Genomic DNA, 22,894 nt, shown 5'->3' on the forward strand with positions numbered 1-22,894 from the left:
AGGAAGTTATTTTCTATTTTCTTCCTTAATTTGGGGATGTTCTCACTATTATTTCCCCCAAAATAGGTTTTCTGCCCCTTTTTCTCTCTTCCTTTTAATTTCTTTGTTGTAAATATTGTTCTTCTTGAAGATTTCCACTATTAAATTATCTACCTATTCCCTCCACCCCACTCTCCTTCCCCTCCAGTAAACATATTTTGTTGTCTGAGTTTATTTGTATTTTGTTAGTCCATTTGTTTTGTATTCCTATAATCACATGAGTGAAATCATCCAGTATTTGTTTTCCTTTTTCTGATTTATTTTGCTTTGCATTATCACTTCAGCTTCTATCAATGTTGTCACAGATGGCAAGATTTCATAATTTTTTAGAGCTGAGTAGTATTCCATTAGTATATATACCACATCTTTTCTGGTTAACTGTTGATGGGCTTTTTTTTTGTTTCCTTATCTTGGCTATCATGCATAATGTTTCAGTAAACATGAGAGGGTGTACATATCTTTTTGAATGAGTGTCTTCATATTTTTTGGTTAAATACCTTGATGTGGAATTTCCAAATTATATGATAATTCTATTTTTAACCTTTTGAGGAAATATCCATGCTCTTTTCTGCAGGAATTGGTCCAGTCTAGATTCCCACCAACTGGACCAGTCTAGATTCCTACCACACCCTCCCCAACATTTGTCGTTTCTAGTATTTTTTTTACATAAGGCATTCCCATGGTGTGAAATGTTACCTCATTGTGGTTTTGATTTTTTATTTCCCTAACAGTAAGTAATGACTTGCTAACACAATTTTTCAAGAAAATGGAACATAGTAAATTTTTCTATGGAACCACAAAAGATCTCAAATAGCCAAAGTAATCCTAAGAATAAAAGAAGAAAAATAGAGGCACCATATTCTGACTTCAAACTATAGAAAGCAATAGAAATCAAAACAATGTGATGTCAGAATAAAAACAGACACACAGACCAATGGGATAGAATTGAGAAATAAAACATATATACAGTTAATTTACAATAAAGGAGTCAAGATCATACCTGCAGCCAGGAAAGTCTCCTTAACAAATGATGCTGAGGAAATTGAGCAGCCACATACAAAAGAATGAAAATAGAACACTGATCTCACATGAAACACAAAAATTAATTCATAATGTATTGAAGACTTCTATGCAAAATTTGAAATGATAAAATGCAAAGAAGAAAACATAGGCCATATATTCCATGATATCAGTGTTGGAGATGTTTTTGGGGACACAAATTCAATAGCAAAGGAACAATAGATGTAATAAAGAAATGGGATAAATCAAAGTAAAAGGCTTCTACAAGGGAAAGAAACAATCATCAAAATGAAAAGACATCCCCTGAAGAGAGAAGATATTTGCACATCCTAGGTCTGACAAGGGCTTAATATCCAAAATATCTAAAGAACAGAGAACTCAACAACAAACAACAAACAGCCTAATCAAAAAAATGGACAGAGGATCTGAATAGACTCTTCCATAGAAGACATACAGATGGCCAACAGGCACATGGAAAAATGCGTGTCAACTTTTTAATTATTGTAATTTTAAAGTCTTAGGTCAATGATATTTTCCTGGAAAATCAGGCATTTAATAGAGATTTTAACTTCCATAAAAATTTTTTTTCTTAATGTTCTCTTATAAATTGCGATGGTCTTTCATTATATGTGTTTTCTCATTATTAGTTTTAGATATTGGTATTACCTGAGGGTCCATATTGTATTACACATATCATTGTATAAAGTTCTGGAATCAATAAGACATGAGTTCAAAACCTGATGCAGGCACTTGTAATAGGGTAAGTTAAGCAAGTTGCTAAACTTTTCTCAGACTCTGAACCATCTTCTGTAAAATGGCATTTAGAGTACTCATTATAAGGATAAGTTGATGTAGTTCACATGAAGTTCTTAGCCCTGTGCTTAGCACATAGTAAGTTTTGCATGAAAACATTTACTCTACCAGTTCACAATTTCTTTCACCTAGTCTATCTCATGAGTTAGAGGATAAATTCAAATCAGTCTAATATGCCAAGCCCTTCTGGATCTCATTAAACCCTACCTCTTCACCGTTCTTCTCACCTCTCCTCCTGTCTTTCTTCCTGTGCTGTATAGAGAAATTCAGATTCTTATAGGTCATGCCCATAATATGCCAAGTGTACAATGTAATCCTCCCCCGCATTACTCCTGAACCCACACATACTCCTCTGCCCTTTTTTTCTGTTTAGCATAGTTATCAGCTTAGCTTACGGTTGGATGCTCCTATACATGGCTACAACTCCTCAAGGGTAGGAAATGAATCTATCTGTCTTATATCCAGAGAGGCAAGTACAGAGCATGGAACAGTCTATGTAGGAAGAATAATCACTGGAAGGAAGGGTGGGTATGATAGGGGAAGAAACTCAGAGTAATTCGCCACAAGAATGCTTGGAATGTGTGCAAGTGAAAGATAGCGTCATGGTATATGCAAAGACTTGGAATAAGCAAGAGAGAGGAATAATGACATAAGGAGAGGACAAAAGGTTCTGATACAAGCATTTCCCAAACCAGTCACCACAGGTCATTATTCAAAATAAAAGCACATGAAACACCAATTTAAATAAATTAATTCATATATATTTGCTGAAGGATTTATCAGAACCTTTAAAATGAACATTGCAAAGTTTTTGAACTTTAAACCTTTTTATCTTGAGTTTTTTCTTTTGATGAAATGTCTTGTAACCAAACAATGTGGGAAACACCACTCTACTCTACATTATGTAGCAGAATGAGTTTCAGAAGCTTTAGCCATGTACAGAGGAAAATTAAAAAGATAACAATAGCAATAATGATAAGCAGTTAAGCAACTGATGAGTAGAAGTAGCATTTTCTAGTTGCAAATCTACTGTAAATAATTTTTTAAGTAAAATGGTAGTTTAAAATGTTTAGGTCATATAGAAAAATTTAAGATATAGAACCTTGATATGTTTAGGTTCCTTTCCCTAGTAGGAGTTTGTGTTGAGACACTGATAATGCACACTTTGACAATCAGACCATGGATCAGTAGTACAGCTATTTAGAAATGCAAGGAAAAACTTGAGTATATTAAGCCATTACACACCAACAGTAATATACAGGTAAAGTAAATATATATGTATGTTTGTGTGTATGTATACACATGCACATATATATGTATGGAAGATTTTTAGTTTTTAAATTTTATATACAACCAAATGTATCCATATATTTTACTTTGTAAAATTCAACAAATAAGCTTGTAAAGAACAATCTAGAGATCTGTATCATATATAAACTCTCCTTTCAACCCCTCCTCCCTTGATGTCTCCAAAAGATTTCTGTGTTTTGAGAATGGAAAACGTATAGATGTTAAGGGCAATAAGAAAGCTAAGAACCCACCTCTAATGTTATCCTGTCTTTTTAAGTAAAAAGACAGTTATTTAACAACAATTCCAGAAAAATAATCTAAGATTAGGTAAATTAGCTAGTCTATATCTAGAGTTGGTATCCATATTTGCCCTTGATTCTGTGATCATCCCCAAGATCCCAGCCAGCAGCACAGCATGAACACTGGCCTGAAAGAAGTGACTGGTGATTGGAAACATAACACTTGTGCTTCTTGCAACAAGGTCTGTTCCTATAAGCACTTATATACTGAATAGCAACTCTGTTCCAGAGACTGGCATACCAGGTAGGAATACTGCAGTAAGCAAAACAAAGTATTACCCAAACCTTAACAGTTCCATGCAGGGATCCAGAAAAAAAAAACATACATACAAATTCTGCCAATAATAAGTGTTATAACTACAAGTCACAGTGAAGAGATTAAACATTAATGGGCCATGTCATTTGGTAGAGTGGTCAAGATAGATGTGTCTGCAGAGGTGACATGTGAACACTAGTCTGGATGAAGTGAGCAAACAGACACTGACTATTTGGTGAAGAGACTATCAGGGAGACAGTGCAGCAAGCACAGAGATCTTTAGGCTGCCGTACATGGAATAAACATTTGGTGAAAACACCAAATCGCTAATTGGAAATAGGTGCTTAAGAAGTGCCAATGATTTGGGAGGTATGAGGACGAATTTAGCATCCACTGCTCCTGGACATTGCATCTTCTCTGGGCTCTGGAGAACAGACTGGAAGTACACTTTGTGGGGTAGTTTCTCAGGGCAATTTCCCACCCTCTATTGGAAATGGAGTAAGTGCTATAGTATATACCCCAGTTACAGGGAGAACAGGTGAGAGAAGGTAAGGAAGTGGGTAACTGCTTTCCTTCAAGTGTAAATATTTTAACGTTGAACTAACGAAAGAAACATTAATTAAGCTTAGATTGAGTTAAGCTATACTGCTGAATGTCACTTTACTTCCTAAAGGATATGCCTAAACTTTAAAGTTAAATGGATATAGCTCTAATTTCACTTTAATTCTGGAATGACTTTTTAAGCCATTTAACTGAGAGGTTCAAAGAATATATTAGGAGAAAACAGATAATTACATGCCATTCAAACTGTTTACAAACATGAATGTTACCAAGCTAGCAAAACAGTAATTACACTGTGAGTGAAGCTGTGATATGCTGTTCCCAACAGGTAGTTGCATTATTAAAAGTTCCTTTTTACAGCAAAAAAGTGTGGTTTCTAAAAGAACCCTGTGTCTTGAATTTATAATATCTTCTATTGCTTTCTGATAATAAATTATTGAAACTAGTTCTTCCATTTTAAAGTAAGTTTTGCAATACCATTTTTTAGATTAGCTTTCAAACTAAGTTTGGTCTGAGGGAGATTTCATCAGTTAATTTGGCAAATGCCTATCAATTATATTTGAAGATTTCTATAATAATGATATGTCTCATACATATTTTTATATGTATACTTAGTAACATTTGCTAGATTACTTAACATTCAAACAGTCTTATCTTGTGTTTTGATCATCATAGAATTTTATGGCTAGAGGTAGCATACAGGATTTACTTACCTCACAGCCAGTCCTTTCTACAAATGAAGGGGCAGAACCCAAGGGAAATTAGGAACATTTTGAGGACCATAAAGCAAGTGAGAAAACCAGGACTAGGACTGAAGCTTTTGTTCCTGGTGCTCTCTTGTGCTCAACTACCTGGTGGTGCAGGTAGTTGAGTGCAGCACTGTGAAGCTGTCCACAGCCTCTGCAGTGTGGGTTCGATCCCAGCTGGCCAGCGAGGGTCCCACATGGCGTGGCAGACCTCTCCTGTCGCACCTGCTGCTCCCCTCAGCAGTGTATTTCATCAGTCTGCCTGTTCTGTTCCCTGCTCTGTCACTGGTGAATCCTCTCACCCTCCCACGCATCTGGCCTGTACCCTGGTTCTTGTATAAATAAATAAAATAAAATCTTTAAGGAAAAAAAAAAGAAAGAAAGAAAGAACCTAACTCTATTAAAAGGAAATACTTGAGAAATTATAAATATGCTGTAGAATATATTCATTTTAAATTTAACTTTGTAGATTTAGACCCAAATATCACAACATATCATAGAATGATACTTGCAGAAGAAATATTTAGGAAATGTTAGGTGACTGAATGCCTGAGTAATTGCCTGTGTTAAGTATGAAGAGATTGCTAGTGATCAAAGTGTAGTTTAACAAGGACTTCACCTTTTTGCTGTTTTTGACATGACTAAAAAGATGTGAGACTTTCAAGGTACATTATAAGTCTGAATTAAGAAACCAGCTTTAAAGAGGGTTTATGAATTGTACATTGAATAGTATTAGCAATTTTCAGTATTTTGTGGTACCTCAAAAGAAACTCAGAATCTCAGAAAAGAATTTCTATCTTTAGCAAGCATAGAATTAATGCTATCCCATATTGTTTTATACCAAATAAATATCTTAATACACTTCTGTGGTAACAGATAACAGATTTTTAAAATGTGCAAAGAATTAAGAGTTGATTGAAATACGTATTTCATGGCAAAAATGCATATCACATAGCATAAGAGATGCATATACCACTTCAACTAGTTGGGACCTCTAGGGATAAGGAAGTCACCAAATCACAGTATTCAAGGGATTACTGAGTTGAAATTCTCTATTTTTTTGACAAAGAAATTATAATCCCGAGAGATTAGGTGATTTATTTACTTCAGCTCCTTTTTCTAGAATATGATCTTCTCTAGAATATGGAGTTGTAGGTTACTACCTCTTCATGGTCATACCACCAGCTACTGGAATTTAGGATAAGAAAATGCACGGGGGAAGGGGAGCCTCCCTAGTGGCACAAGGGGTTAAGATACAGCACTATGAAGCTATTGGCAGCCACTGTAGCCAGAGTTCCCTCCCCGGCCAGGAAGGTGACCCACATAGTGCAGCAGATCTCCCCTGACTCACCCGCTGCTCCCCTCAGCAGTGTATTTCAGTAGATCTGCCTGTTCTGCTCCCCACTCTGTCTCTGGTGAATCCTCTCAACCCCTGCACCTCTGGCCTGTACCCCACTTCTTGTATGCATAAATAAATAAATCTTTAAAAAAAAAGAAAATGCACAGGTTTCAGAACCAGAGAGACCTAGCAAGTACCATAACTACCATGCTTCAGGTCACCTTTACTGTTTCTTTATAACATGGTAATACTACTACCACCTAACCCATTGTGATTTAAATAAGATTTATATGTCAAGTACCTAGTATCGTGCCTGGATCACAATTGTTATTCAACAAATATTACTTTCCTCTGCTTTTCTTTAAATGTCATCTCTCCTACATAATGTTTAATAATAGGAACCCTATAATGCTGCTGCCCAGACAATGTTTATTTACCTGTGAAAGCTATTAAGTATGTAAATCATTATGACTTAGGAAAAATTGAGACAAACTATCATAACTCCTTTGACAAAATGTCTCAGTCCTTTTCAAGTAAGAAAGGAGTTAGAGAGGGGAAGTGTAATATAGAGGGAGGAAAGCTGAAGGAAAAAGAGGAGAAAGAAAAGAGAAATACATACTGAACATTTCAAATACTACAGGCACACCCACTAGTTCAGGGATTCTACTAATCTCTTATAGAGTGGATATTCTTTGTGAAGCAGCTGCTGATTTAATACTAAAAATAAAATATATAACACTTAAGAAAAGATGAAATTTAAAATTTCTTAAAAGTCCTAGAAATTGCCACATTGAATTTAACTACTTTTTTCACATTATATTATAAGCAAATATACAGATTATATATAACATATATACACACAGGTGTATATATAAGGAATATGTGACTATAAAAATATCTTATTTTTGTATTAGGTAAATAAAATGTAACCATACTTAGCTCTTAGTGTTATTAACTTCAAATATCTCTACTAATACCCATCTACCTTTCCTTTTCCTAATGACTTTGATTTCACAGAGAGACAGTATTAAACATAAAAGTATGAGCAAAAAGAAAATTTTTTTTTTTTGCTTACTCTGAAAGAATCTGCAAAGAACTTTGCTAAGTGTTCTTGACCTTCTGAATGACACTAGTCATGAAAGAAGACACCACCCATCTTCCCTCTGCGCATTTCAGAAACAGTCTGGCTGTGCAGGAATGTAAATGTCTCTTTGAAACAGAGGAAAAATGCTTGAAAGCTTACTAATGGATTTCTCTGCAACAAAATGATTCCAGGAAAATGGATAGAAATTTTCCTTTATGACTTGTTCACCTTTAACTCTGGATCTAGAAAATATTCAATTCTAGACATCTAGTAGATCAAATAGTTTTACTAGATCATCAGATTTTACAGTTTTCCATTCATATTAAAAATGCAGCCCATGGTAATGATTTCTTATTTCTTTGGCATAAATAGGTTTATTGGTATAAGTATGACCCCATACTTTTTATCACTTAAAAATAGGTTTTATTACTCTTATTAATGTCAACAAAATGCATTCTGCTGAATACTAGTTCTCCATGAAAAAAATTAAAAACCATTCTACACTCAAAATCCTGTATTAATCATGCTAATTTGGTGGAACCTTCTCAAAATTGCAATATGAACTATGAATCTCTAAGAGGAGAATTATAGTATGCACTGTTTTTTGCTTTATCAGTCATGGAATTCTCTTCTAGAAGAACCTCCTGAGTCTAGTGTTTAGCAAAAATCTTTAGACAAAGTACACTAATCATTTAACATTGTGCTTTATTGTATAAAAAAATCTCAAATGGAAGTTCTAATGATTTCTGTTAGCCTAATTAGATATTTTGAATGACTCCTTAGATCACATTTGTAGAAAAATATGAAAACACAAAACTAGTTGTATTTTTCTACTTGGGGAGCTATTTGCTGCACCTTGGTTTTTTGTTTTTTGTTTTTTTTTTAAAGACTTTTTTAAAAAAGACTATTTATTTATACAAGCACTGGATACAGTCAGAAGTGCGGGAGGGTGAGAGAATTCACCAAAGCCAAGCAGGGAACAGAACAGGCAGAAGGACCGAAGTACACTGCTGAGGGGAGCAGCAGGTGAGACAGAAGAGGTCTGCTATCCATGCCATGTGGGTAGCTCCCTGGCTGGCTAGAGATTGAACCCACGCTGCAGAGGTTGTGGACAGCTTCACAGCACTGTGCTCAAACCCCTGCGGCATCAGGGAGGCCCTATACGGTAGCATTTAGAAATCTCCTTTGTGATTACTTGCTGAGTATAGTCTTCCTTTTTCTACTGTAACTCACTCAGCAGCAGTGCTGCTTTAATAACACTGTGAACATACCCCCCTTACAATGTGTATCACATTCTATCAAGGTTATTTACATATGTAGCTCCACCTTGAACTGTGAACTCTGAAGGATAAGAAGTCCTATTTCTTGTTATTACTGTGTAATTTCCATCTCAACATTGTGTTTAGCAGCAGCTACTGAAAGAAATGTTATCGAAAACTAACAAAAGCATAAGTCTTCCTTTGGTTATATACTCCTTTTATTTTCTAATATGTTGTTAGGTAGTGACTCTCACCAGCCCCTAACATAAGAAAATGTTCTTTAGAGCCACTTAGCATTTTTATGACAGATAAATTTCCCCAGCAGCTTCTCAGCATGACAATAATGAAAATAAACCAGAAAAACGATCTCATAGTTTGAAGTCTAGTTATTTCTCCTAAGCTTCCTGTTACATACGGGTCTTTTCTTTTCATAAAAATTCCTCAAGAGTATATTCAGATTACAAAATTATAGTCAATTGTGAAGAAATATTACATGTAGTAGTGAAAAATACACCAAATGCTCATTATGTTTTTAATAAAAAATCAACTAGGTATAAGGAAACAAAATATTTTAAATGTTAAACAATAACACCAAGTATAACATGATTACTTTTTTCTTATTTAAAGGTTATTTCTATCATGTCTCTGATCTTAAAAGTAATTATTACATTCATAAAATCAAGCACCTACAAATTGTAGGACAAATTTGACTGAGCTAAATCTCAAAAACCTATTTTTTTTAAAAAAAAGGAGAGTATGGATAGTTGGCTGACCAAAAAAAAGGGAAAAAAATGAACAAAAGATGTATTACTATGCTACAGGGCCAGTCTGTGCTTCAACAAGATAAAATGTTCATGAGAACAAATAAAGTTTTTCTCTTTTGTGTTTCCCAGCCTTTTTATATGTTGTAAAGTTTACTTAGTCATTGATTTTAAGTTTTGATAAACTGATTTCATTGAATTAGTGGTGATACATATTGAAACCAGGAAGAAAAAAGGGCCAAATATGTTGGCTTTAAATTTCTCCAAATCCAACCCTGTTCAGTTGGCTGTTAGGGGGTAATTAGTAGATTGTCTACAGTCAATCAAATTTGGCTTTCAGTTTCCAAACAAAATCTTTGGAAAGGTCTGATCACTGATGGACACATCCCTTTATTGGCATTAATCATGGACTTTGAAACCTGTGCACTTAAAATATATGCATATTTCCTGCTTTCTTTGGCAAATTTGGCCTCTGGCTTTTGCCTGGCTGGGTAGTCATCGATGCTGCCCCAACAAATGTCATGCACACCTTCTGCCTGGGTGGGCAGGTTTTAATGCTGACTTGGATAATCTTTATTTGAATTGCAAAGAAAGTTTTTCAAACCATCCCTTTTATTATTGAAACAAAAAAAATCAAATATTTGGGAATAAATCTAACAAAAGAGGTAAAGGACCTATACAAAGAAAACTATAAAACACTGTTAAAAGAAATAGAAGAAGACACAAAGAAATGGAAAGACATCCCCTGCTCATGGATTGGAAGAATAAACATTATTAAAATGGCCATCCTACCAAAAGCAATATACAGATTCAATGCTATTCCAATCAAAATTTCAATGTCATTCTTCAAAGAAATAGAACAATTATTGATGAAATTCATATGGAATCACCAAAAACCCCGAATAGCCAAAGCTCTCCTGAAAAAAAAAAGAAGGGAATGGAGGCATCACACTCCCAGACTTCAAACTATACTACAAAGCCATAATCATCAAAACTGCATGGTATTGGAACAAGAGCAGACATACAGACCAATGGAATCGAATAGAAAATCCAGAAATAAACCCACAGATCTATGGTCAACTAATCTTTGACAAAGGAGCAAAGACTATGCATTGGAGCAAAGAAAGTTTGTTCAATAAATGGTGCTAGGAAAACTGGGTCGCTACACGCAAAAGAATGAAGCTTGACCACTACCTCACACCATACACGAAAATCAACTCAAAATGGATTAAAGAACTAGACATAAGACCTGAAACCATAAAATATATAGAAGGAAATATAGGCGAAACACTACCTGATTTGCACATCAAAGACATCTTTACAGACACATCACCCAAAGCAGTGATAGTGAAGGCAAAGATAAACAGCTGGGACTACATCAAATTAAAGAGCTTCTGCACAGCAAAAGAGACAATAACAAAAACAAAGAGAAACCCCACCAACTGGGAGAACATTTTTGCACCCAACACTAATGATAAAGGACTGATCACAAAAATCTGCAAAGAGCTGATGAGACTCAACAACAACAAAGAAAATAATCCAGTTAAAAAATGGGCAGAAGAGCTAAAAAGAAACTTCTCTGAAGAGGAAATGCAAATGGCCAACAGGCATATGAAAAAATGTTCAACATCACTTGTCATCAGGGAAATGCAAATCAAAACTACCATGAGATACCATCTTACACCAGTGAGAATGGCACATATTAAAAAAACTAGCAACAACAAATGTTGGTGAGGGTGTGGAGAAAAAGGAACTCTTCTGCACTGTTGGTGGGAGTGCAAACTGGTCCAACCACTGTGGAGAGCTGTGTGGAGATTTCTGGACCTACTAAACATAGAGCTTCCATATGATCCAGCAATTCCACTCCTAGGTATTTACCCAAAGGACACAGAAACATCAATTCCAAAGAGCACCTGCACCCCTATGTTTATAGCAGCACTGTTTACAATAGCTAAGCTTTGGAAACAACCCAAATGCCCAAAAATAGATGACTGGATCAAGAAGATGTGGTACATATACACCATGGAATATTACTCAGCATTCAAAAAAGATAAGCACATGCAATTTGCAGCAACATGGATGGCGCTGGAAGGGATCATGCTCAGCGAAATAAGCCAAAAAGAAAAAGAAAAATACCGGAGGGTTTCACTCATAGCAGGAATCTAGAAAACTTAAATAAGGGACCAGGAAAATGAATAACTATAAGAAAGTAAAAATCAGAATCAACAAAAAACTATGAAACAGAGACACTTTTGGGGGGCTGGGGGGCGGGAGGGGAGGGATTGGGATCAGAAAGGGGGGGTTGCAACTGTATGGGGAATATAAAAATAAAATTTATTATTAAAAAAAAAAAAGAAAGTTTTTCACTGATTCCCCCCACACCCCCCACCTCCCCCCCTGCCATGGCTATCTGGATATTTGTTTTCCATCAATCATGGCCATCCAGTGCTCTCTTTCCATTATACATCAGATATTTCACCTGCTTTGATTTCTTTTTCTCAAGTTCTGTCTTAATTACATTTTGAGAATGGCTTAACTTAATGAGACAGTGCAAAATACTATGTTAGTGCTTTCTCTTGTTATCTATAACTTCCTTCAGGGAGATAAGTATCAAACATTTAAATGACCATAGATCTCATAAAGCCATACACACACTTTAAGATTAACACACAGAACTGAGTTGGCCCTTGCCTGAACATACCAATCATTCTGTTCTGGTCCCACTGCTCTCCAGAAGGCTGAAGTAGAGGGATTCTGCTTGAGTGAGTTGTTGCAGAGATTAGTGATATCCCTTCCTACTCTCTTTTTTCATTCTCTGCCTCTCCCTTGCTTTAATGATATTCACCAAACAGACAGAGGCTCCTATAGTCATAACAAGTGTTTTACCTTTGCTAACAATAATTTGCAAATTTTCTCTCCAAAGATTCCCCTCATACCATCTCAGCAGACGTAAACGTGCACCATCATCTTTCATGATTAAACTCATTTCAGTCCTTTAGCTTCTCACATCTTAGGACTCAAGTCTTTTCTAGAGTTCCTTTATAGCTTTTAAAACATGCACTCTGCATTGCCAATATTTATTTACTTGTCTCCCTAGATACATACTACTTCTTACACAGGTAAGAATCCTGCCCTATTCATTTCTCTCGTCCCTGTACATGAAGGTAGCCAATAAATGTTTATAATGGGTTTAAAGAGAGATGTATAAGGCAGACAGAAACAAATTTTTAAAGTGCTAAGTACCCCTAATTAAATTAGTTCTTAGAAAATTTAGCTGCTTTTATTCCAGTTTCTGAATCCTGATTTGTTTAAATTTATTTATGCATAGAAAAACTGGGGTATAAACGAGAAGTTCAGGGGGTGAGAGAATTCACCAGAGAGAGTGGGGAGCACAGCAGGCAGATCTACTGAAATACACTGCAACAGGGAGCAGCGGGTGAGGCAGGAGAGGTCTGCTGCACCATGTGGGTTAGCTCCCTGGCTGGCCAGGGATTGAATTCGTGCTGCAGTAGCTGGCAATAACTTGATAGCACTGTTTTTAACCCCTGTGCCACAAGGGAGGCCCAGTCCTGATTTTCACTTAATAATATCAATAACCATGTTACCTAGTTTGTGTTACTTTGTCAAGAACTAATATGAGGCCTCCCTGGTGGCGCAGGCAGTTGGGCGCCGCACTGTGAGGCTGTCCGCAGCCTCTGCTGCACCCCAGTTCTTGTATAAAAATAAACAAATCTTTAAAAAAAAGAACTAATATGATGAAAGACCATATTAATAAATGATCTATCTGCTTCTCAAATATACTTAAAAGGGATTTTAGCCAGACTAAATTTAATATTGTAGTACAAAATAATGAAAAAAGTTCCTATGAGTGAGGTTGATAGTTCATAATTGAGAGTACAGGTCCTGGGAAAGCAGTGGGAAAGCAGGGTGGAGCTATTTTAAGACAACTCAGAAGATCTGTTAGAACAGGGACTCTATTCTTTTTTTTATTTTTTATTTAAATTTTATTTTTATATTCCCCACACAATTACAACCCCCTTATTTTGACCCCAATCCCTCCTTTCCCCGCCCCCCAACCCCCATAGAGTGTCTCTGGTTCATAGTTGTTTGTTAATTTTGATTTTTTTTTTCTTATAGTTATTCTTTTTCCTGGTCCCTTATTTAAGTTTTCTAGATTCCTGCTATGAGTGAGACCATCCGGTATTTTTTTTTTCTTTCTGGCTTATTTCGCTGAGCATGATCCCTTCCAGCGCCATCCATGTTGCTGCAAATTGCATGTGTTTATCTTTTTTGAACGCTGAGTAATATTCCATGGTGTATATGTACCACATCTTCTTGATCCAGTCATCTATTTTTGGGCATTTGGGCTGTTTCCAAAGCTTAGCTATTGTAAACAGTGCTGCTATAAACATAGGGGTGCAGGTGCTCTTTGGAATTGATGTTTCTGTGTCCTTTGGGTAAATACCTAGGAGTGGAATTGCTGGATCATATGGAAGCTCTATGTTTAGTAGGTCCAGAAATCTCCACACAGCTCTCCATAGTGGTTGGACCAGTTTGCACTCCCACCAACAGTGCACAAGAGTTCCTTTTTCTCCACAACCTCGCCAACATTTGTTGTTGCTAGTTTTTTTAATATGTGCCATTCTCACTGGTGTAAGATGGTATCTCATGGTAGTTTTGATTGTATTTCCCTGATTACAAGTGATGTTGAACATTTTTTCATATGCCTGTTGGCCATTTGCATTTCCTCTTCAGAGAAGTTTCTTTTTAGCTCTTCTGCCCGTTTTTTGACTGGATTATTTTCTTTGTTTTTTGTTGAGCCTCATCAGCTCTTTGTAGATTTTTGTGATCAGTCCTTTATCATTAGTGTTGTGTGCAAAAATGTTCTTCCAGTTGGTGGGTTTTCTCTGGTTTTGTTATGGTCTCTTTTGCTGTGTACTCTATTCTTAATAGGACTAAATTAGGGGATTAAAATCAATGTGAAAATCTCTTATAATCATACCTATCAATCTGCTTAATCTGATTACCAAGAAAAGACAATGGGAGTAAGCCACAGGCTAATTCCCCAGAGAAATGTGCAAAGATAAAATTTTAAAGAACTTGGGATTTACTCTGTTATGTTATTGGTTTAGTCACCAAAAGGACATACTACTTAGGGATCAGAAACTCACTTTTACCTGCCTACCTCTAGAATAGACTTGAGCAAGTTAATTCATCTCTTGGATTCCTTATATGGCATTCCTTATCTGACATGAGGGGGTGGAAGAAGGTAGGGGCCAGACCAAATAGATCTTTTTATAGTTGTTCATTTCCTATAAGACTCCATGTTTATTACACCTTCTTCAGGGCTTTAAAATGATTATCTCACCATTACATTCTTCAGTACCACCCTTCTATGTAAGAAGGACATTCTTTGCCTAATTATTACAATCGGTGAAAGATGTTCTTGATAGATGAAAGTGAAGATGAATCCTCAAGTTTTTAATGCACCTCTCCATGAACAACTCATGGTAAGCTAGAAATGTTTCCAACAACTCACCACAGTAGAGAACTTGAATTATACAGTAGCCTTCTTTTAGGTGGAAAGTACATCTATATAGGGACTAAGTCTTTTTCACTGGGAGTTAAAATATGACTGTTAAAAGTTTTACATTATTTTCAAATCATGTCATATTGAATCACACATATTTCTATATGTATTTATCATTCTTAAAAGCAAAACTATTTTTCATTGAATACCAAATGTATTATTTATATTCAATACAAAGTAATTGATATTCAAAATTTTATATTCAAATTTTAAATTAAATGTAACAAATATTGGGCCTACCTAGTGGCGCAAGGAGGTTGAGCACCGCACTGTGAAGCAATCCGCAGCCTCTGCAGCATGAGTTCTATCCCCCGCCAGCCAGGGAGCAACCCACAAGGTGCGGCAGACCTCTCTTGACTAGTCCGCTGCTCCCCTCAGTAGTGTGTTTCGGTCGGTCTGCCTGTTCTGTTCCCCCCTCTGTCTCTGGTGAATCCTCTCACCCCCTGCGTCTCTGGCCTGTGCCGCAGCTCTTGTATATGAACAAATAAATGAATCTTTAAAAAAAATTAAATGTAACAAATTAAAAATAATTATGACAGATGATAGTTATTCAAAGGTGTATGCTCCTATGCTATATAATTATATATTATGTTATTATATATTAATTTAATACTCTCAGCAACTCAGTGCCAGAGTTATTGCTTTTAATTTCAACTTTTACATGAGGAAAGTAAGGTTTAACAAGATTAGATAACTTTCCCAGGTCATATAAAAAGTATCTGAGCTGGTATTTAAAAGGAAACTAATGTGTTAAATTGGTGATATTCCTTTATGAAAAACCTTGCTTACTATGGTCTATTTTCTCAGAGATCTCAAACAACAGGGGCTCTGCCACATCTGTTCTTTTTGGCAGTCTCAATCCATATTTTTGTCAAACAAATACAAATCATCCTCGCCTTCTGTGATTCTTTTCCAAACCCCTCTTCCAGTCTAGGCCAGTTTTTTTCAGTCTACTCATTTTCTTGTTACCTTATTACTTAAATTTAGCCTCCAGAAACAGGTTTGAGAAAAGTAGGTAAATGAGAAAATCATTATTTTTTTTAAAAAAAAAAAGACTCTTGACAGTTTTAAAATGTCTTCTGCTATGTATATTCCTTTCATGAATATCTTTGTGTGTGAAACTGGCATATTTGTTGGACTTTCCCACAGGAAACGATGCACAATATCAAGATCCCAAATGTTAGTAGTTTTAACAAATAGTTTAGAACTTTTTATTTACGTTTTCCCACAATGAGACTTAAGCCCCTGAGAACCACTTTTCTACCTTCAACATTTTAGACAGATAATCACACCATCAATTGTATAACACAAAATGGATTAATAGCTATTGAATCAATTTGTTGTTCTTTGCCTGACACTTTGATCAAAAGATGATTCACCAGTCTATACCCTCACTCCCTTTGAGCCTGACTCACAATTCATCTCTAGGAAATCATCCCTAATTAATTACATTCTGTTCCAATCAGCCATTTCCTTTATATTCCTTCAGTATGAGTCTGGCACCCAGGTTGCATAAAATCAAAAATGATAGAACAGAGTCTTTGTAGGAGACACAGGTTTTTTTTTTTTTAAGATTTATTTATTTATACAAGAACTGGGGTACAGTCAGAGGCACAGGAAGGTGAGAGAATTCACCAGAGACAGAGCAGGGAGCACAACAGGCAGATGGACTGAAGACACTGCTGAGGGGAGCAGCAGGCAAGGCAGGAGAAGTCTGCCATGCCATGTGAGTTTCTCCCTGGCCCCTCGGGAATTGAACCTGCCGCTGCAGAGGCTGTGGACAGCTTCACAGCATGGTGCTCAACCCGCTACACCACTGGGGAGGCCCTAGAAGACACAGTTTTAAATGGACATCATTTCTGTTGCATTAAGTTCACTGACTATATAATGTGTATGCACACGTGACATGGATCTGGTTCTGTTCTCTAGAACATTGCTGCCATGATCCAGTACAGCATTGCACTGGGTTCCGAGCTAAGCCCCTGCTTACTGTCAGCTCTTCTGTGCTTTCTCCTGTCAGAAGCTGCACACTGTTTAGTAATCTGGTAATAAAGCTAACTTCATCCTCCTCAGCTCCTCAACTGCAGCTGCCTTCTTTGCCTAGTAGTAGATTAAAAAAAGGTATGTTATTAAAACTCAGGGGTGAGATTCCCACTTAATTATCATGGTGACAATTGACCTTTTTCTTTAAAGTGCCATGTTGAGTTCATTCTTTGAGAGACTACTAATTTTAGTTGTACCTTACTTACTGCTTCTATCTAATAAAACCTGGCATGCATGTAGGATGCTGAGGCAATGGTATGTTATATTCGGTGAACATTTAATTTAACATTTAGCTTATGTGCCTATGCTCTTTGACTTGATTTTCTGCTCTGTAATGATCCAATTTTCTCCTTCACCTCTTGCACTTGTAGCAAGAAGAAAAATGGCGTGTTGTTTTTACCCCTTCTGTGGCAGCATGCTTCTTGCTGAATGTGTCAGACTGCACTTCTACCTGCCCTTGGTTAGCACACATAAATTATCATACTGTTGCATTTAACTGTTACATTTCTTCCTATTTTTTCAGCATTAAATATAAACACCCAAATTGCCAGTAACACTATAAAATGTATATACTACCTCTGTTAAATTTTCTGCTGCCAAGGAATGTTGCCAGTTAGGCATCTCTGCCCTCTCTGTGTCAGAGAGCAGAGGAAAGTACATTTTCAATACTAAGGAACCTTAAAAGTTCCCTTCCTGCCTAGGTGAAGTTTCAAGGTTCCATTTTTTTTAGATTTATTTATGCATACAAGAACTGGGGTACAGGCCAGCAGCGTGGGGGGTGAGAGGATTCATCAGAGACTGAGTGGGGAGCAGAAAAGGCAGACTGACTGAAATACACTGCTGAGGGGAGCAGCAGGTGAGATAGGAGAGGTCTGCCGCACCATGTGGGTAGCTCCCTGGCCGACTGGGGATTGAACTTGTGCTGCAGAGGCTGTGGATAGCTTCATAGGTTGCTTTTTAATCTCTTGTACCATTAAGTTTCCAATTTTTTAAGATCAAAACAGAACCCTCATGTAGTGCAGGGGGACCAGCAGTACTGGGGACTATCAGCCTCTTTCTACCAGCCCATGGGTGGCCTCATCCTCTGGCTTACAAGATCCTGCACCACCTGCAAGCATTCTATCTATACTTCAAGCAGGAACCACAGTGAACAGGGAAGCCAAAATGACATTCCACCAGATTTTGCCTACTGTTAAGAGTTTTTCCAGAAGCCCCACCTACCTGCTTATATTTACAACTCTTAAGGGAGACTGGTAAAAATATTTTTTTTGATCAATCATCAACCTGAACAAATCTGAGGTTCTATTGATGAAAAAGAAATGAGAAATGGTTTTGGGGTAAGCAAGTAGCCATGTCTACTTCAAAGGATACTAAGTTCTTACAAAAAAACATCAGGTTAACCTTCATTGAATTTCAAATAAAACAGTAATTAGAAAACTTTCATGATATGTTTATAGTCTTAAAGTTCTAAGTTTTGAAATGAAATTCAGCAGCATGTAAAGGAAATACGAGTATTTTACCATTTAATGATATATTTATTGCACACACTTTCTCAAGTCCAATTAAGGAATAGAAAAAGTATGTTTAAATTCTGAAAATGCTCTATAAAAATATCTGGTGGTTTTTCTATCAGGGAAGTGTCTCCTCTTCTGAAGATCCCCTGTTGCACGAGATGGGTTTAGTTAATAAGAATTCGTCATGGCACTTTCAAAACTTTCTCTCAAGGTTCTTTCAATTCTAAAGACTAGACAGACAGAAAATCTAACAGCACTGTGTTAGCTGCACACAGCCATCCTGCTGTGTATTCAGGTGTGCTCAGTCTTCCTAGTGGGGTTTTCAAGAGAAATGCTTGGGGATTTTCTAAGTGGGTATGATACACCTGTGTGGGCATTTTGAGAATTTAAAAGTTACATCAAAACATGGTAGAAATATCAGCTCTCACCCCAGTACCATTTATTTTAGTTTTATTCAGCTTATGTACTAAGTCAGAAAGTGCCTGAGCATATGATTAAGCAGAGCAGGCAGCTGCCACTGTGATGAAATTTGGGAATTACAGGAAAGACCTCCCCCACAGACATGCCGTTTTAATCCGTTGAGAGGGAGGGCTGCTAAGACACGTAAGTGTATACTGAGAAGAGTTCATTTCAAATTAATATTTTATAAGCTATTAATATTCTGAAGCAAAATAGTTTACCCAATTACTTATTATGGGAAAAGGCATTTAGGATAGAGGTGGAACCCAAAACATAGATACTGATAAGAGTAACAGGTAAAGTCTAAAAATAAAGAATGGGACACTATAGAGGGGACCCCAGACCATCTGGAACCAGGCTAGCCATGCCCAAAATGAGATTCTCAGGTCAAATGGGAAGTACGTGACCCACTCTGGCTGCTTTATACCCTTGCCCTGAAATTACCTGCAATGCTATAGCCTTTATCAGGAGGGAGAACTTCCCTTTGCTCTTTAATAAGCACAATTTCACAATTTTTTTATAATTCATGAATTTGTTATATACTAGAAACATAGTTAACAAAAAGTTCGCCTAATGAAAAAAAAAAAAAAGAGTATCATTTGGTAAACAAAATCCTAGTGTATTTGAAAGGCCCAAGATGGTAAAAAATAGAATATACAGCAAATATTACCAGTAGAGGGGAACCTAAAGTTCATTTGCGTATTGTTACCAAGAGTCATTTTAAATCATTGTAATACTCCTTTTGTAGTTAAAGCTTCAAGTGAATGAAATAAATTCTCCTTTTTCTTAAGGAATGCGTATTTGAGTACTACCTGATTTCTGTTAATGTCTAAATAGTCATAAACAGCTGTGTTTATAACAATAGTTTAAAGTCTTCTAAAGAATTATCTGTTAACTCATAGGAATTTGGACTATACATTAACAAATGTATACAGAGTTCTACTGTGGTCAAGAAAGGCATTGTTGTAAAAATTATAGAAATAGTGACAGGATCGGGCCTCCCCGGTGGCGCAGCGGTTGAGCGCTGGGTTGCGAAGCTGCTCGCGGCCTCTGCGACGCCGGTTCGATCCCCAGCTGCTCCCCGGCCACAGGAGGAGGGTCCCACATGGCGCGCAGACCTCTCCTGCCGCCCGCTGCTCCCCTCAGCAGTGTACTTCGGTCCTTCTGCCTGCTCTGCTCCCTGCTCTGGCTCTGGTGAATTCTCTCACCCTCCCACACTTCTGACTGTACCCAGTGCTTGTATAGATAAATAAATAAATCTAAAAAAAAAAAAAAAAAGTTTGAAAAAAAAGAAAAGAAATAATGACAGGATCACATTTGCTTTTCTCAATATGTTTAGAATCTAAACAGGTAATAAGACTAATATAACCAATGAGAATATAATGCAAATAATTCCAATTATAGTTGTGGTGATGAAGAAATGATCACTGGATACCTGGTTTCTGTGATGGGCTAAAGGCTTATCATGGTCCTGGTTATTAGAAACTGATGATGGAGGCCATTCTAGATCAAGGGACCCTGCATATAGGTATTAATGTATAAACCTAAGAATTCATAGTCCAGTTTGGCAGGAATGTAGTCCATTATAATGCAGCTGGAAAGGTAGTTCTTATTGTTAAGAGTTTAAAGTATCAGTTATCTATTTATAATATATCATATGCTGGTTATCGAAACACCTTTCTGAAGAGAACATGCCTCTGGCCTGTACAAGAATGTTTCCTCTGTCTTCATTACAGTGGGTAGATTTGGTGAATGTTTCTAACACATTTATAAATGAGCAGACAATGAAGTCAGCTTACATCTTCACCTGATTCCTGAATTCCCTCAAGATGTGCTTTTCCACTGTCTACTCCTTAGGCCTTTTTTTGGGCTCACCTCACTCTTAAGCCATCTAAGTCAAACAGTAGCCTCAACAAGACACACCTACATTTTCCCTCTTCATAACCATGTATCTGCTACTACATAATCTTATCCCACTCCTCCCTGACCTGTGTAGACTCAGGAAAGGATTATATCTGGTCACTTATGTTGATCATAAAACTACTGTAGGGCTGACTTGTACTTGGAGAGATGTTCCTAAAATCCTACTCCAGAAGATCCTTGTATCATTGGCAGGAGTATCATGCATTCAAAGTCTTTGGCAAAATGTTGAATTCAACACATACTTGATGTATCTAAAACTTTTTATTAAGTGTTCTACATTTACCTGAGTAATGAATTATAGCAGCAGCATAGGGAAAGGATTCGGAGCTTTGTAAACCATTAAGATCAAAAAATGTTATTCACCAATATTGTAAAGCTTCTGAAAAAAGGAAGTTTTCTCCTTGCAGCCATTCTAACCAAAGAAAGAAGACAGAAAGGGCTAAATAAGTGTTTTACATTTTGTCTGAAATTTTAATCTATTTGGCATTTTTCTGCACACAACTAAACCCAGAAATTTTTAAGGAGTTTACTATTTATTTATAGGTGCAAACCAGTTATGATGTGACACGCTATGAAAATATTTTTTCCCTGTTTTGGGTTCTGGAGCAGCTTCTTCTAAAGGAGACTAAAGAAGATAACAATTCAGATACAGGGCACAATGACCAAGAAATCAAGAAATTTCTTCACAAGCATGATGAAATTATTTTCCAACTTTCTGATACATTTCCTTTATTTACTTTTTATTTGTGGAGACTGGGAATTCTCTTAAACTCAGAAGGGAAAGAAACTTGAAAATAACTCTCTACTTTAGCAATATACAATTTCAGAAGCATATTAGCATACTAAGTTGAATGTGTGAAGATCTTTTGTTTAAAAGATTTTCAAGAATATTTTTAAATGAGCATTTTAAATCTATCTCAAATCCAATTATTAATTGAATTTAATGATGTTAAATTGTATATAAATGATTATGGATCACATTTCTATAACAATCAGCCTGTTTCAGTTGAGAATGCATTTGATTCTCATGTAACTACACCTGACAATATGTTACTTAAACATAGTTTTACTCTGTTATCTGAAATAAATCATTAGTTGACTATCTCATGAAGAGGTTTACATTTTGAAAGATTCCCATGTAATAGATTTAAAAGGTAAAAGAAGGCCTGTTTTGTTGCTTTATCAAGAGTAATAAGTGGTTTTTAAATGTCATTTTTAAAACATTTTCCTATCTACCTTCATTTGTATCATCTTACATCCTTTCATGTCTGTCATCATAGAGGGGACTGTGTCGAAGGAGAAGAGTTTTTAACATTTGGAAACCTAATGGCCTTTAATTAAATAAAACCAATGTATTAGTATTTACAAATTTAGTTATGTAAAATGTTCTATATTTGTTTTCAATAAATGTTTGTTTTCTGTTAATTATATGATATTCCAGTTATTGTTAAAAAGTAATTGTTCTGTGTAATTAATTCATTAAGGATATTTTTTACAAATTCTAACATCTGTCCAGAAATATATTTTATACTTATTAAAAGGATTGATTGAATTTTCCAGTTACACAGCTTCATTGACTATTTCAATTATAAAAATCATAACCAACTAGCTTAATGAGCACACATTATATACTTTCCTACAGCACAATTTGGGGCTTCACAAATTTGCTTTATTAATTAGGTGTGATATTATTTCATAAGTTAACTACATTCCTGAATGCCATCAGTATTTAAAAATAAAAATTAGTAATTCTATTCATAATGTATACAAAATCATTATCTGCCACAATTATTTTTTTCTCATAAAGAAGACGTCACCAAAGGCATAATGTTATAATTCGATATTCTTTTTTCCAAAGGCTAAGTATCAAATAAATCATGAGCATATATGAGCAACAG

At 36.1% G+C, this 22,894-nt stretch overlaps 1 protein-coding gene across 7 annotated transcripts in view; it reads left to right on the forward strand.

Annotated features, from left to right (window-relative positions):
• Nucleotides 1-22,371, forward strand: part of MEI4 (meiotic double-stranded break formation protein 4) — a 262,395-nt gene extending 240,024 nt beyond the window's left edge. For all 7 annotated transcript variants that reach the window (XM_054698967.1, XM_054698970.1, XM_054698969.1 and 4 more), the window contains one exon: nucleotides 21,540-22,371. In XM_054698967.1, coding sequence (XP_054554942.1) covers nucleotides 21,540-21,788 — 249 coding nt within the window. In that variant the 3' untranslated portion in view covers nucleotides 21,789-22,371. The remainder of the gene's footprint in view (nucleotides 1-21,539) is intronic.
• The last annotated feature ends 523 nt before the right edge of the window (nucleotides 22,372-22,894 follow it).

The sequence above is a fragment of the Talpa occidentalis genome, unplaced genomic scaffold, assembly GCF_014898055.3.
Source record: "Talpa occidentalis isolate TD23 unplaced genomic scaffold, MPIMG_talOcc4v2.1 talOcc4.2, whole genome shotgun sequence".
Classification (NCBI taxonomy): domain Eukaryota; kingdom Metazoa; phylum Chordata; class Mammalia; order Eulipotyphla; family Talpidae; genus Talpa; species Talpa occidentalis.